This window comes from Penaeus japonicus, unplaced genomic scaffold, assembly GCF_977035675.1.
Source record: "Penaeus japonicus unplaced genomic scaffold, GWHDUDI00000001_assembly GWHDUDI00000001, whole genome shotgun sequence".
In the NCBI taxonomy this organism is placed as follows: Eukaryota; Metazoa; Arthropoda; class Malacostraca; order Decapoda; family Penaeidae; genus Penaeus; species Penaeus japonicus.
In genome coordinates this window covers 8,095,190-8,107,689 of record NW_028234403.1, presented here as the reverse complement: position 1 = coordinate 8,107,689, position 12,500 = coordinate 8,095,190, and the positions used below count along the sequence as shown (strand labels likewise).

At 46.8% G+C, this 12,500-nt stretch overlaps 1 protein-coding gene across 3 annotated transcripts in view; it reads right to left on the bottom strand.

Annotated features, from left to right (window-relative positions):
- The window catches only part of LOC122247851 (inter-alpha-trypsin inhibitor heavy chain H3), a 37,219-nt gene that overhangs the window by 22,027 nt on the left and 2,692 nt on the right, over positions 1-12,500 (bottom strand). For all 3 annotated transcript variants that reach the window (XM_086536049.1, XM_086536038.1, XM_086536056.1), the window contains exons 2-6: positions 6,810-6,873; positions 6,400-6,569; positions 2,293-2,403; positions 1,704-1,842; positions 235-331 (exon numbers count right to left, since the gene is read on the bottom strand). In XM_086536049.1, the coding sequence (XP_086392175.1) occupies positions 235-331; positions 1,704-1,842; positions 2,293-2,403; positions 6,400-6,569; positions 6,810-6,872 (580 nt within the window). In that variant the 5' untranslated portion in view covers position 6,873. The remainder of the gene's footprint in view (positions 1-234; positions 332-1,703; positions 1,843-2,292; positions 2,404-6,399; positions 6,570-6,809; positions 6,874-12,500) is intronic.

Genomic DNA, 12,500 nt, shown 5'->3' with positions numbered 1-12,500 from the left:
TTTTTTTTGGGGGGGGGCTAATTACAGAAAGTGTCAGTTAGCAACCATACCGTATATGATCAAACAATATTACTATTTTTCTCAGTGATTACATAATGAAAACACAGTTTCTAGGAATCTTGGTCTATAGTCAGTATCACAAATCCAATGCCTAATGAATCATATGTCACTATGGATCATAATTGGTGAACACCACCGTAGATCTCTTTGCAAGTCTGCAAGTCACCATCCTACCCTCGTGGACGCTATCTCCAGGTACTCCTAAGACGGTCAGGTTCGTCACAGCCTCTTTCTCGAGTATCTCCACCTCCACCTGCACCGCTGGTATGACCTGAAATCATTATTAAGATTAGCTAAGACCTGTGTATTCTTTTATGATTTTTGAGTCATGATTTGCTGGGATTAAGTTCGACCTGTATGTCCGGAACTAAAGACTTGCCGACGCTTTTAAACGTTTTGAGTCTACTAGAGTACTAGAGATTTAGATTCTGAGGTAAATGGAAATGTGAGAGAGATCCTGGGACTTCCTGAAGATCCATGGACACTTCTAGATGCTTTGAGTCTCCTAGAAATCTGTGTCAAGTTGATGACATGCGAGAGATCCCAGGACTTACTGAAGACCCTCCGACACTTCTAGATGCTTTGAGTCTCCTAGAAATCTATATCAAGTTGATAACATGCGAGAGATTCCAGAATTTACTGAAGAACCTCCGACACTTCTAGATGCTTTAAGTCTCCTAGAAATCTATATCAAGTTGATAACATGCGAGAGATTCCAGAATTTACTGAAGACCCTCCGACACTTCTAGATGCTTTAAGTCTCCTAGAAATCTATATCAAGTTGATAACATGCGAGAGATTCCAGAATTTACTGAAGACCCTCCGACACTTCTAGATGCTTTAAGTCTCCTAGAAATCTATGTCAAGTTGATAACATGCGAGAGATTCCAGAATTTACTGAAGACCCTCCGACACTTCTAGATGCTTTGAGTCTCCTAGAAATCTATATCAAGTTGATAACATGCGAGAGATTCCAAGATGCTTTGAGTCTCCTAGAAATCTATATCAAGTTGATAACATGCGAGAGATTCCAGAACTTACTGAAGACCCTCCGACACTTCTAGATGCTTTAAGTCTCCTAGAAATCTATATCAAGTTGATAACATGCGAGAGATTCCAGAATTTACTGAAGACTCTCCGACACTTCTCGATGCTTTAAGTCTCCTAGAAATCTATATCAAGTTGATAACATGCGAGAGATCCCAGAACTTACTGAAGACCCTCCGACACTTCTAGATGCTTTAAGTCTCCTAGAAATCTATATCAAGTTGATAACATGCGAGAGATCCCAGAATTTACTGAAGAACCTCCGACACTTCCAGATGCTTTAAGTCTCCTAGAAATCTATGTCAAGTTGATAACATGCGAGAGATTCCAGAATTTACTGAAGACCCTCCGACACTTCTAGATGCTTTAAGTCTCCTAGAAATCTATGTCAAGTTGATAACATGCGAGAGATCCCAGAATTTACTGAAGACCCACAGACACTTCTAGAACCTTTAAGTCTCCTAGAAATCTATATCAAGTTGATAACATGCGAGAGATCCCAGAATTTACTGAAGACCCACAGACACTTCTAGAACCTTTAAGTCTCCTAGAAATCTATATCAAGTTGATAACATGCGAGAGATCCCAGGACTTACGTGACCCGGTCGGATCTGCACGGAATAGAGGTAGCCGTCCTTGCCGCGCCGTAAGAGTTCCTCGTAGGTGAGGTAGAAGGTGACCTGTCCTTTCGCTGCCACGTTGGTGCTCACTTGGAACCTTTGGTCGTCGTCCTTCCTGCCGGCGGTAATCGTTGTGGTAATGGAGGCGATTCTTCGAAGGAATCACAGCCACAAGGGGAGGGAAATGGAGGAAAAAAATAAAAAAAAAACCGTTGCGAGTCACATCAAACTCCTCCTCGGGTGGAAATCGCAAAATCGGATTGAAGCGTCAGGGATTGTTTTTCTTCTCCTTGTGGCTGTATTTCTTTTTCTTTATATCTAATCGGTTGAGTTTTGTTGACGTGTGTGTGTGTGTGTGCGTGCGTGCGTGCGTGTGAACTCAGTGAAGACTCCTTATTGTTTGATGTACAGGGATCCCCCAGGAGTCAATTATGACAGCTGATTAGATAACCAAACAACACTATTAGATCTGCAAGTGAGAATCTGTTGGTGTGCGCGTGGGAACCTTGCATGGACATGTCGGAACGTGCGAGGAACCACATATGTTGCAAAAAGGACGCCTCACCTCTGTTCAACCAGGCCGGTTGTCTTGCCTCGCTCTCTGGCCGACGTGTAAGTCTTCTTGGCTGCCTCCTTTTCCTTGACGACGCTCGTGTAGTTCTGGCCTTCGATCTCCCTGTGGACGAAGGGCGATTATGTGCTTCGTTTGGAATTCTTGTTGTCTAGGAAAAGGAATGGTTTTGTTTCATGACAGCTGGTCTTGCGTCTCTCTTTTTATGGGATTCACTGACTGACTCACTCTATTTCTATCTCTCTCTCTCTATCTATCTATCTATCTATTTCTCTATCTCTCTATCTATCTGTCTCTCTCTCTATCTATCTATCTCTCTATCTATCTCTTTCTTTCCTCTTTCTCTCTCTATATCTATCTCTTTCTTTCCTCTATCTCTCTCTCTCTCTTTCTCTCTCTCTCTCTTCTCTCTCCCTCTCTCTCTCTCACTCACTCTCTCTCTCTCTCTCTCTCTCTCTCTCTCTCTCTCTCTCTCTCTCTCCTCTCTCTCTTCCTCTCTCTTTCTCTCTCTCTCTCTCTCTCTCTCTCTCTCTCTCTCTCTCTCTCTCTCTCTCTCTCTCTCTCTCTCTCTCTCTCTCTCTCTCTCTCTCTCTCTCTCTCTCTTTCTCATGTTTTTTTTTCTCTCAATCTATCTATCTATCTCTCTTTTTCTCTCTGTCTCTTTCACTTTCTCTCTCTTCCTCACCCCTTACCTTATCCCCCTCCATCTTCCCCTCGCCTGCACCACAACTCCCTCTTGACGCCATGCACCACAACTCCCTCAAGACGCCATGCACCACAACTCCCTCTTGACGCCATGCACCACAACTCCCTCAAGACGCCATGCACCACAACTCCCCCTTGACACCATGCACCACAACTATTTCTTGACGCCATGCACCACAACTCCCTCAAGACGCCATGCACCACAACTCCCTCTTGACGCCATGCACCACAACTCCCTCTAGACGCCATGCACCACAACTCCGTCTTGACACCATACACCACAACTCCCTCAAGACGCCATGCACCACAACTCCCTCTTGACGCCATGCACCACAACTCCCTCAAGACGCCATGCACCACAACTCCCTCTTGACACCATGAACCACAACTCCCTCTAGACGCCATGCACCACAACTCACCCTTGACACCATGCACCACAACTCCCTCTTGACACCATACACCACAACTCCCTCTAGACGCCATACACCACAACTCCATCTTGACACCATGCACCACAACTCCCTCTTGACACCATGCACCACAACTCCCCCTAGACGCCATGCACCACAACTCCCTCTAGACGCCATGCACCACAACTCCCTCTTGACACCATGCACCACAACTCCCTCTTGACACCATGCACCACAACTCCCTCTTGACGCCATGCACCACAACTCCCTCTTGACGCCATGCACCACAACTCCCTCTTGACGCCATGCACCACAACTCCCTCTTGACACCATGCACCACAACTCCCCCTAGACGCCATGCACCACAACTCCCTCTTGACGCCATGCACCACAACTCCCCCTAGACGCCATGCACCACAACTCCCTCTTGACGCCATGCACCACAACTCCCTCTTGACGCCATGCACCACAACTCCCTCTAGACGCCATGCACCACAACTCCCTCTAGACGCCATGCACCACAACTCCCCCTAGACGCCATGCACCACAACTCCCTCTTGACGCCATGCACCACAACTCCCTCTAGACGCCATGCACCACAACTCCCCCTAGACGCCATGCACCACAACTCCCTCTAGACGCCATGCACCACAACTCCCTCTAGACGCCATGCACCACAACTCCCTCTTGACGCCATGCACCACAACTCCCTCTAGACGCCATGCACCACAACTCCCTCTAGACGCCATGCACCACAACTCCCTCTAGACGCCATGCACCACAACTCCCTCTTGACGCCATGCACCACAACTCCCTCTTGACGCCATGCACCACAACTCCCTCTAGACGCCATGCACCACAACTCCCTCTAGACGCCATGCACCACAACTCCCTCTTGACGCCATGCACCACAACTCCCTCTAGACGCCATGCACCACAACTCCCTCTTGACACCATGCACCACAACTCCCTCTAGACGCCATGCACCACAACTCCCTCTAGACGCCATGCACCACAACTCCCTCTAGACGCCATGCACCACAACTCCCTCTAGACGCCATGCACCACAACTCCCTCTTGACGCCATGCACCACAACTCCCTCTAGACGCCATGCACCACAACTCCCTCTAGACGCCATGCACCACAACTCCCTCTAGACGCCATGCACCACAACTCCCCCTAGACGCCATGCACCACAACTCCCTCTAGACGCCATGCACCACAACTCCCTCTAGACGCCATGCACCACAACTCCCTCTTGACACCATGCACCACAACTCCCTCTAGACGCCATGCACCACAACTCCCTCTAGACGCCATGCACCACAACTCCCTCTAGACGCCATGCACCACAACTCCCTCTAGACGCCATGCACCACAACTCCCTCTAGACGCCATGCACCACAACTCCCTCTAGACGCCATGCACCACAACTCCCCCTAGACGCCATGCACCACAACTCCCTCTTGACACCATACACCACAACTCCCTCTAGACGCCATACACCACAACTCCATCTTGACACCATGCACCACAACTCCCTCTTGACACCATGCACCACAACTCCCCCTAGACGCCATGCACCACAACTCCCTCTAGACGCCATGCACCACAACTCCCTCTAGACGCCATGCACCACAACTCCCTCTAGACGCCATGCACCACAACTCCCTCTTGACGCCATGCACCACAACTCCCCCTAGACGCCATGCACCACAACTCCCCCTAGACGCCATGCACCACAACTCCCCCTAGACGCCATGCACCACAACTCCCCCTAGACGCCATGCACCACAACTCCCCCTAGACGCCATGCACCACACCCCCCCCTAGACGCCATGCACCACAACTCCCCCTAGACGCCATGCACCACAACTCCCTCTAGACGCCATGCACCACAACTCCCTCTAGACGCCATGCACCACAACTCCCCCTAGACGCCATGCACCACAACTCCCCCTAGACGCCATGCACCACAACTCCCCCTAGACGCCATGCACCACAACTCCCCCTAGACGCCATGCACCACAACTCCCCCTAGACGCCATGCACCACAACTCCCCCTTGACGCCATGCACCACAACTCCCTCTAGACGCCATGCACCACAACTCCCCCTAGACGCCATGCACCACAACTCCCTCTTGACGCCATGCACCACAACTCCCTCTAGACGCCATGCACCACAACTCCCTCTAGACGCCATGCACCACAACTCCCTCTAGACGCCATGCACCACAACTCCCTCTTGACACCATGCACCACAACTCCCTCTAGACGCCATGCACCACAACTCCCCCTAGACGCCATGCACCACAACTCCCTCTAGACGCCATGCACCACAACTCCCTCTAGACGCCATGCACCACAACTCCCTCTAGACGCCATGCACCACAACTCCCTCTAGACGCCATGCACCACAACTCCCTCTAGACGCCATGCACCACAACTCCCTCTTGACGCCATGCACCACAACTCCCCCTAGACGCCATGCACCACAACTCCCTCTAGACGCCATGCACCACAACTCCCTCTTGACGCCATGCACCACAACTCCCTCTAGACGCCATGCACCACAACTCCCTCTAGACGCCATGCACCACAACTCCCTCTAGACGCCATGCACCACAACTCCCCCTAGACGCCATGCACCACAACTCCCTCTAGACGCCATGCACCACAACTCCCCCTTGACGCCATGCACCACAACTCCCCCTAGACGCCATGCACCACAACTCCCCCTAGACGCCATGCACCACAACTCCCCCTAGACGCCATGCACCACAACTCCCTCTAGACGCCATGCACCACAACTCCCCCTAGACGCCATGCACCACAACTCCCCCTAGACACCATGCACCACAACTCCCCCTAGACGCCATGCACCACAACTCCCCCTAGACGCCATGCACCACAACTCCCCCTAGACGCCATGCACCACAACTCCCCCTAGACGTCATGCACCACAACTCCTCCTTGATACCAACATGATAAGAGATGATATGAAGGCCGTCTTGGGAAGCGTCATCTTAAACTGGAGCTCCGTCGCCGTGTCTGCCGGATTATACATGTCTGACGTGACGTGAGTGACAGCATAACGAGACTCGATCCTGGCCGAGATCTTGAAGCTGGACACAACGCCCTTGGTGCTCTGTCCCTGAATGAAGGAGGTCGGGTGGTTGTTGAGTGGTTGGTCGTTGGTTGGTTGTTTTTGGTTTTGGTTGCTTGTGTGTGTGATTGTTTTTTTTTTTTTTTTTTTTTTTTTTTTTTTTTTTTTTTTTTTTTTTTTTTTGGATATCTGGATATTCTTTTAAGTTTGATAGGTGTAAGGTAGAAGATGATAAAAGGTGATGGGTGTAAGCTGATAAAAGGTTTGATTATCAAAAATTCAACTAACCTTCGCCAATGATAAGGATACCATCAGCAGACATAGAGGGAGGTGAGTCCATTTGGGCCACATTCTGAAAATACGATATAATTTGGGAAGTGAGTAGGAATATTCATTGTGTAACAAAAAACAGATTGCTTGTTTGATCATCCTTGCTGACATGCAGAATCTTCAACCTGCAGTCCATCGGGCGCTTTCTGGCATATTTTGAATTTGGTGGAGTATAAACAGTATGTTTGAATCATAAATTCCCAACGGTGCTGAATACAGATTTAGACTTCATGCGAAAGTATATACACAATCACGATCACCTGAGACCTTCAAAGCCAATGGAAAACGAATTAACGTGTTTACTACACCCTTTAGTTAGACTCACTAATTTCTATGAAAAACAACAACAACAACGCTCTCTCTTCCCTTTTTTTTTAGAATGTAAAAAAAGCTCTGATACCCACTTGTTAATCTACCCTCGTCTATGTTCGTCATAAATTGAAGCCAATGTTGATTAATCATTAGATGAAAAAAAGAGTCCCAGATTCTTCTTCAGTTCATCAAGATAAGACGTAGCCTTCTATTAAGAAATCAAATTTTGATTCAAACCTTAAATATAGTTTTGGATTAAGCCTGAAAATCGAAAATGTATGCGGAGTAATTTATGTTGGCGTATTAAAAAGAAAATTCTTAATTTTTTGGGTTTCGCTTGGCTCGTTTTTGGCAAAGTAGAGTTGTTAAATTGGAAATAATTTTATTTCCTAAAAAAAAATTTAATGAGTTTTTTAGTGTTTTGTGGTTTCGTTTTACCAGGAAAAATAATTATACTTCATTAAAATAGACAGATGAATAAACAAAGTAAAGTATTAATACATCGAAGATATATTAGAAAGCATAACTGTAATTATAGTAATTATGATGATCATGAACATTCCGAATACAAGAATTATTACTATTACTGCAATTATCATCATAGTTATTATCTACAAGACTGACATCTTTATTACCATCTAATCATCATTATCATTATAAAACCAAATGACTACTACTCATAGTTACATCATAGTTATTATAATGATTCTAGGAACGTAAGAGAGGCGCTTTGCATGCATCATGGCTATGCAACTGCAGTCTCCCAAAGGATAAGATTGCCGTCGATCATAATTATAAATAGACTACATTGCGATATTCCTAGTAATCGAAATATTCATATTTTATAAGTTACTAAGATATGCCTTAATAAGTTCGACAAATGGAGGTCAAGATGTTTGTTTTAACTAAATCTAAGAGGAAAAATGGCGTCCTTATGCAAATTGATCGGCACCACTACGGGGAATAGTTTGTTGTGATAGTAATGTTGCAAATATCAAGAGTCTGAAAAGAATCGTGGTGCAGACATCGAGACAACTAGGGGGGGAAAGAGCGTGTTGCAGATGTCAAGACAATCGGGGGAGGGGGGCACGTATTGCAGATAGCAAGATAGTCAGGGGGAAATTGTGTTGCAGATGCCAAGACAGACTAGGAAAAAGTGTGGCAGATGCCAAGAAAGTCAAAAAAAAAAATAAAAGTGTTTAACAGATGGCAAAACAAAATATTATCAAGACGATCGGAAAAAATAGTGAGAAAAAAAATCGCACTACAGATATAAAGACGAAAAAAAATTATCAAGATATTAAGACAACAAGGAAAAAGGAACATGTAACATATATCAAGGCAGTGTGGTGGTGGTGGTGGGGGGGGGGGGAGAGTGTCTAATTACACCCCTGTCAAAAAAAACATGTTAGAAGAGTAGACAATAAGATAGATGAACCCCAGAGACTTTGTAGTTATGACCTCCACTTCACTTAACTACCAAGGCGACCAATTATAATTTAAATGCTGACGATTTTAATTCATTGTGATGATGGACGTCAAACTGTTGAATTAAAAAGTAATTGGAAATTCTCCGTATCTCGCGTAATCGAGAAGTTTCATGACACGTTCGTTATAGAGGGACTTTGAGATCATTATTTTTATTATTATTATTATTATTCATTCATTTGCGTCGATTCGATTTATACTCTGAAAGGGGAGGGAAATGCATGTCATTCATTTATCTTTCGTTTCTTGTCCCTTGAAATTTCCGTTCGAGATTAGTCACTTCTACACTTTATTTAAACGAAGGAAAGTAAAATATTATGCTTATACATATACATATATATATGTATATATATATATATATATATATATATATATATATATATATATATATATATATATATGTATACACACACACACACACACACACACACACACACACACACACACACACACACACACACATATATATATATATAAATAAATATATATATATATATATATATATATATATATATATATATATATATATATATATATATATATCTTAACAGTTAAAATACACCTCTACATGCAACACCAGGGAAACAAACTCGCTCTGGTATTCTACCTAAAGTCATCATAACAAATCGACACTAACATTGATAACCCACACTAATCATAAGAACCCACACTGATCACAACACCACCCCACGAATCAATCACAACACCACCCCACGAATCAATCACAACACCACCCCACGAATCAATCACAACACCCCCCCACGAATCAATCACAACACCACCCCACGAATCAATCACAACACCACCCCACGAATCAATCACAACACCACCCCACGAATCAATCACAACACCACCCCACGAATCAATCACAACACCACCCCACGAATCAATCAATCACAACACCACCCCACGAATCAATCACAACACCACCCCACGAATCAATCACAACACCACCCCCACGAATCAATCACAAAACCCCCCCACGAATCAATCACAACACCATCCCACGAATCAATCACAACACCACCCCACGAATCAATCACAACACCACCCCACGAATCAATCACAACACCACCCCACGAATCAATCACAACACCACCCCACGAATCAATCACAAAACCCCCCCACGAATCAATCACAACACCACCCCACGAATCAATCACAACACCACCCCACGAATCAATCACAACACCACCCCACGAATCACAACACCACCCCACGAATCAATCACAACACCACCCCACGAATCAATCACAACACCACCCCACGAATCAATCACAACACCACCCCACGAATCAATCACAACACCACCCCACGAATCAATCACAACACCACCCCACGAATCAATCACAACACCCCCCCCCCCCACGAATCAATCACAACACCACCCCACGAATCAATCACAACACCACCCCACGAATCAATCACAACACCACCCCACGAATCAATCACAACACCACCCCACGAATCAATCACAACATCACCCCACGAATCAATCACAACACCACCCCACGAATCAATCAATCACAACACCACCCCACGAATCAATCACAACACCACCCCACGAATCAATCACAACACCACCCCACGAATCAATCACAACACCACCCCACGAATCAATCACAACACCCCCCTCACGAATCAATCACAACACCACCCCACGAATCAATCACAACACCCCCCCACTAACCAACCCCACACCCCCCCCACGAATCAATCACAACACCACCCCACGAATCAATCACAACACCACCCCACGAATCAATCACAAACCCCCCCACGAATCAATCACAACACCACCCCACGAATCAATCACAACACCACCCCACGAATCAATCACAACACCACCCCACGAATCAATCACAACACCCCCCCACGAATCAATCACAACACCACCCCACGAATCAATCACAACACCACCCCACGAATCAATCACAACACCACCCCACGAATCAATCACAACACCACCCCACGAATCAATCACAACACCACCCCACGAATCAATCACAACACCACCCCACGAATCAATCACAACACCACCCCACGAATCAATCACAACACCACCCCACGAATCAATCACAACACCCCCCCCCCACGAATCAATCACAACACCACCCCACGAATCAATCACAACACCACCCCACGAATCAATCACAACACCACCCCACGAATCAATCACAACACCACCCCACGAATCAATCACAACACCACCCCACGAATCAATCACAACACCCCCCCACGAATCAATCACAACACCACCCCACGAATCAATCACAACACCCCCCCACGAATCAATCACAACACCCCCCCACGAATCAATCACAACACCACCCCACGAATCAATCACAACACCACCCCACGAATCAATCACAACACCACCCCACGAATCAATCACAACACCACCCCACGAATCAATCACAACACCACCCCACGAATCAATCACAACACCACCCCACGAATCAATCACAACACCACCCCCCAAACCAATCCCCACCCCCCCCCCCAAACCAATCACAAACCCCCCCCACGAATCAATCACAACACCACCCCACGAATCAATCACAACACCACCCCACGAATCAATCACAACACCACCCCACGAATCAATCACAACACCACCCCACGAATCAATCACAACACCCCCCCCCACGAATCAATCACAACACCACCCCACGAATCAATCACAACACCACCCCTCGAATCAATCACAACACCCCCCGAATCAATCACAAAACCACCCCACGAATAAATCACAACACCAACCCACGAATCAATCACAACACCACCCCACGAATCAATCACAACACCACCCCACGAATCAATCACAACACCCCCCCACGAATCAATCACAACACCACCCCACGAATCAATCACAACACCACCCCTCGAATCAATCACAACACCACCCCACGAATCAATCACAACACCACCCCACGAATCAATCACAACACCACCCCACGAATCAATCACAACACCACCCCACGAATCAATCACAACACCACCCCACGAATCAATCACAACACCACCCCACGAATCAATCACAACACCACCCCACGAATCAATCACAACACCACCCCACGAATCAATCACAACACCACCCCACGAATCAATCACAACACCACCCCTCGAATCAATCACAACACCACCCCACGAATCAATCACAACACCACCCCTCGAATCAATCACAACACCCCCCCACGAATCAATCACAACACCACCCCACGAATCAATCACAACACCACCCCACGAATCAATCACAACACCACCCCACGAATCAATCACAACACCACCCCACGAATCAATCACAACACCACCCCACGAATCAATCACAACACCACCCCACGAATCAATCACAACACCACCCCACGAATCAATCACAACCCCCCCCACGAATCAATCACAACACCACCCCACGAATCAATCACAACACCACCCCACGAATCAATCACAACACCACCCCACGAATCAATCACAACACCACCCCACGAATCAATCACAACACCACCCCCCGAATCAATCACAACACCACCCCACGAATCAATCACAACACCACCCCACGAATCAATCACAACACCACCCCACGAATCAATCACAACACCACCCACGAAACAATCACAAAACCACCCCACGAATCAATCACAACACCACCCCCACAAATCAACCACAACACCACCCCACGAATCAATCACAACACCACCCCACGAATCAATCACAACACCACCCCACGAATCAATCACAACACCACCCCTCGAATCAATCACAACACCACCCCACGAATCAATCACAACACCACCCCACGAATCAATCACAACACCACCCCTCGAATCAATCACAACACCACCCCTCGAA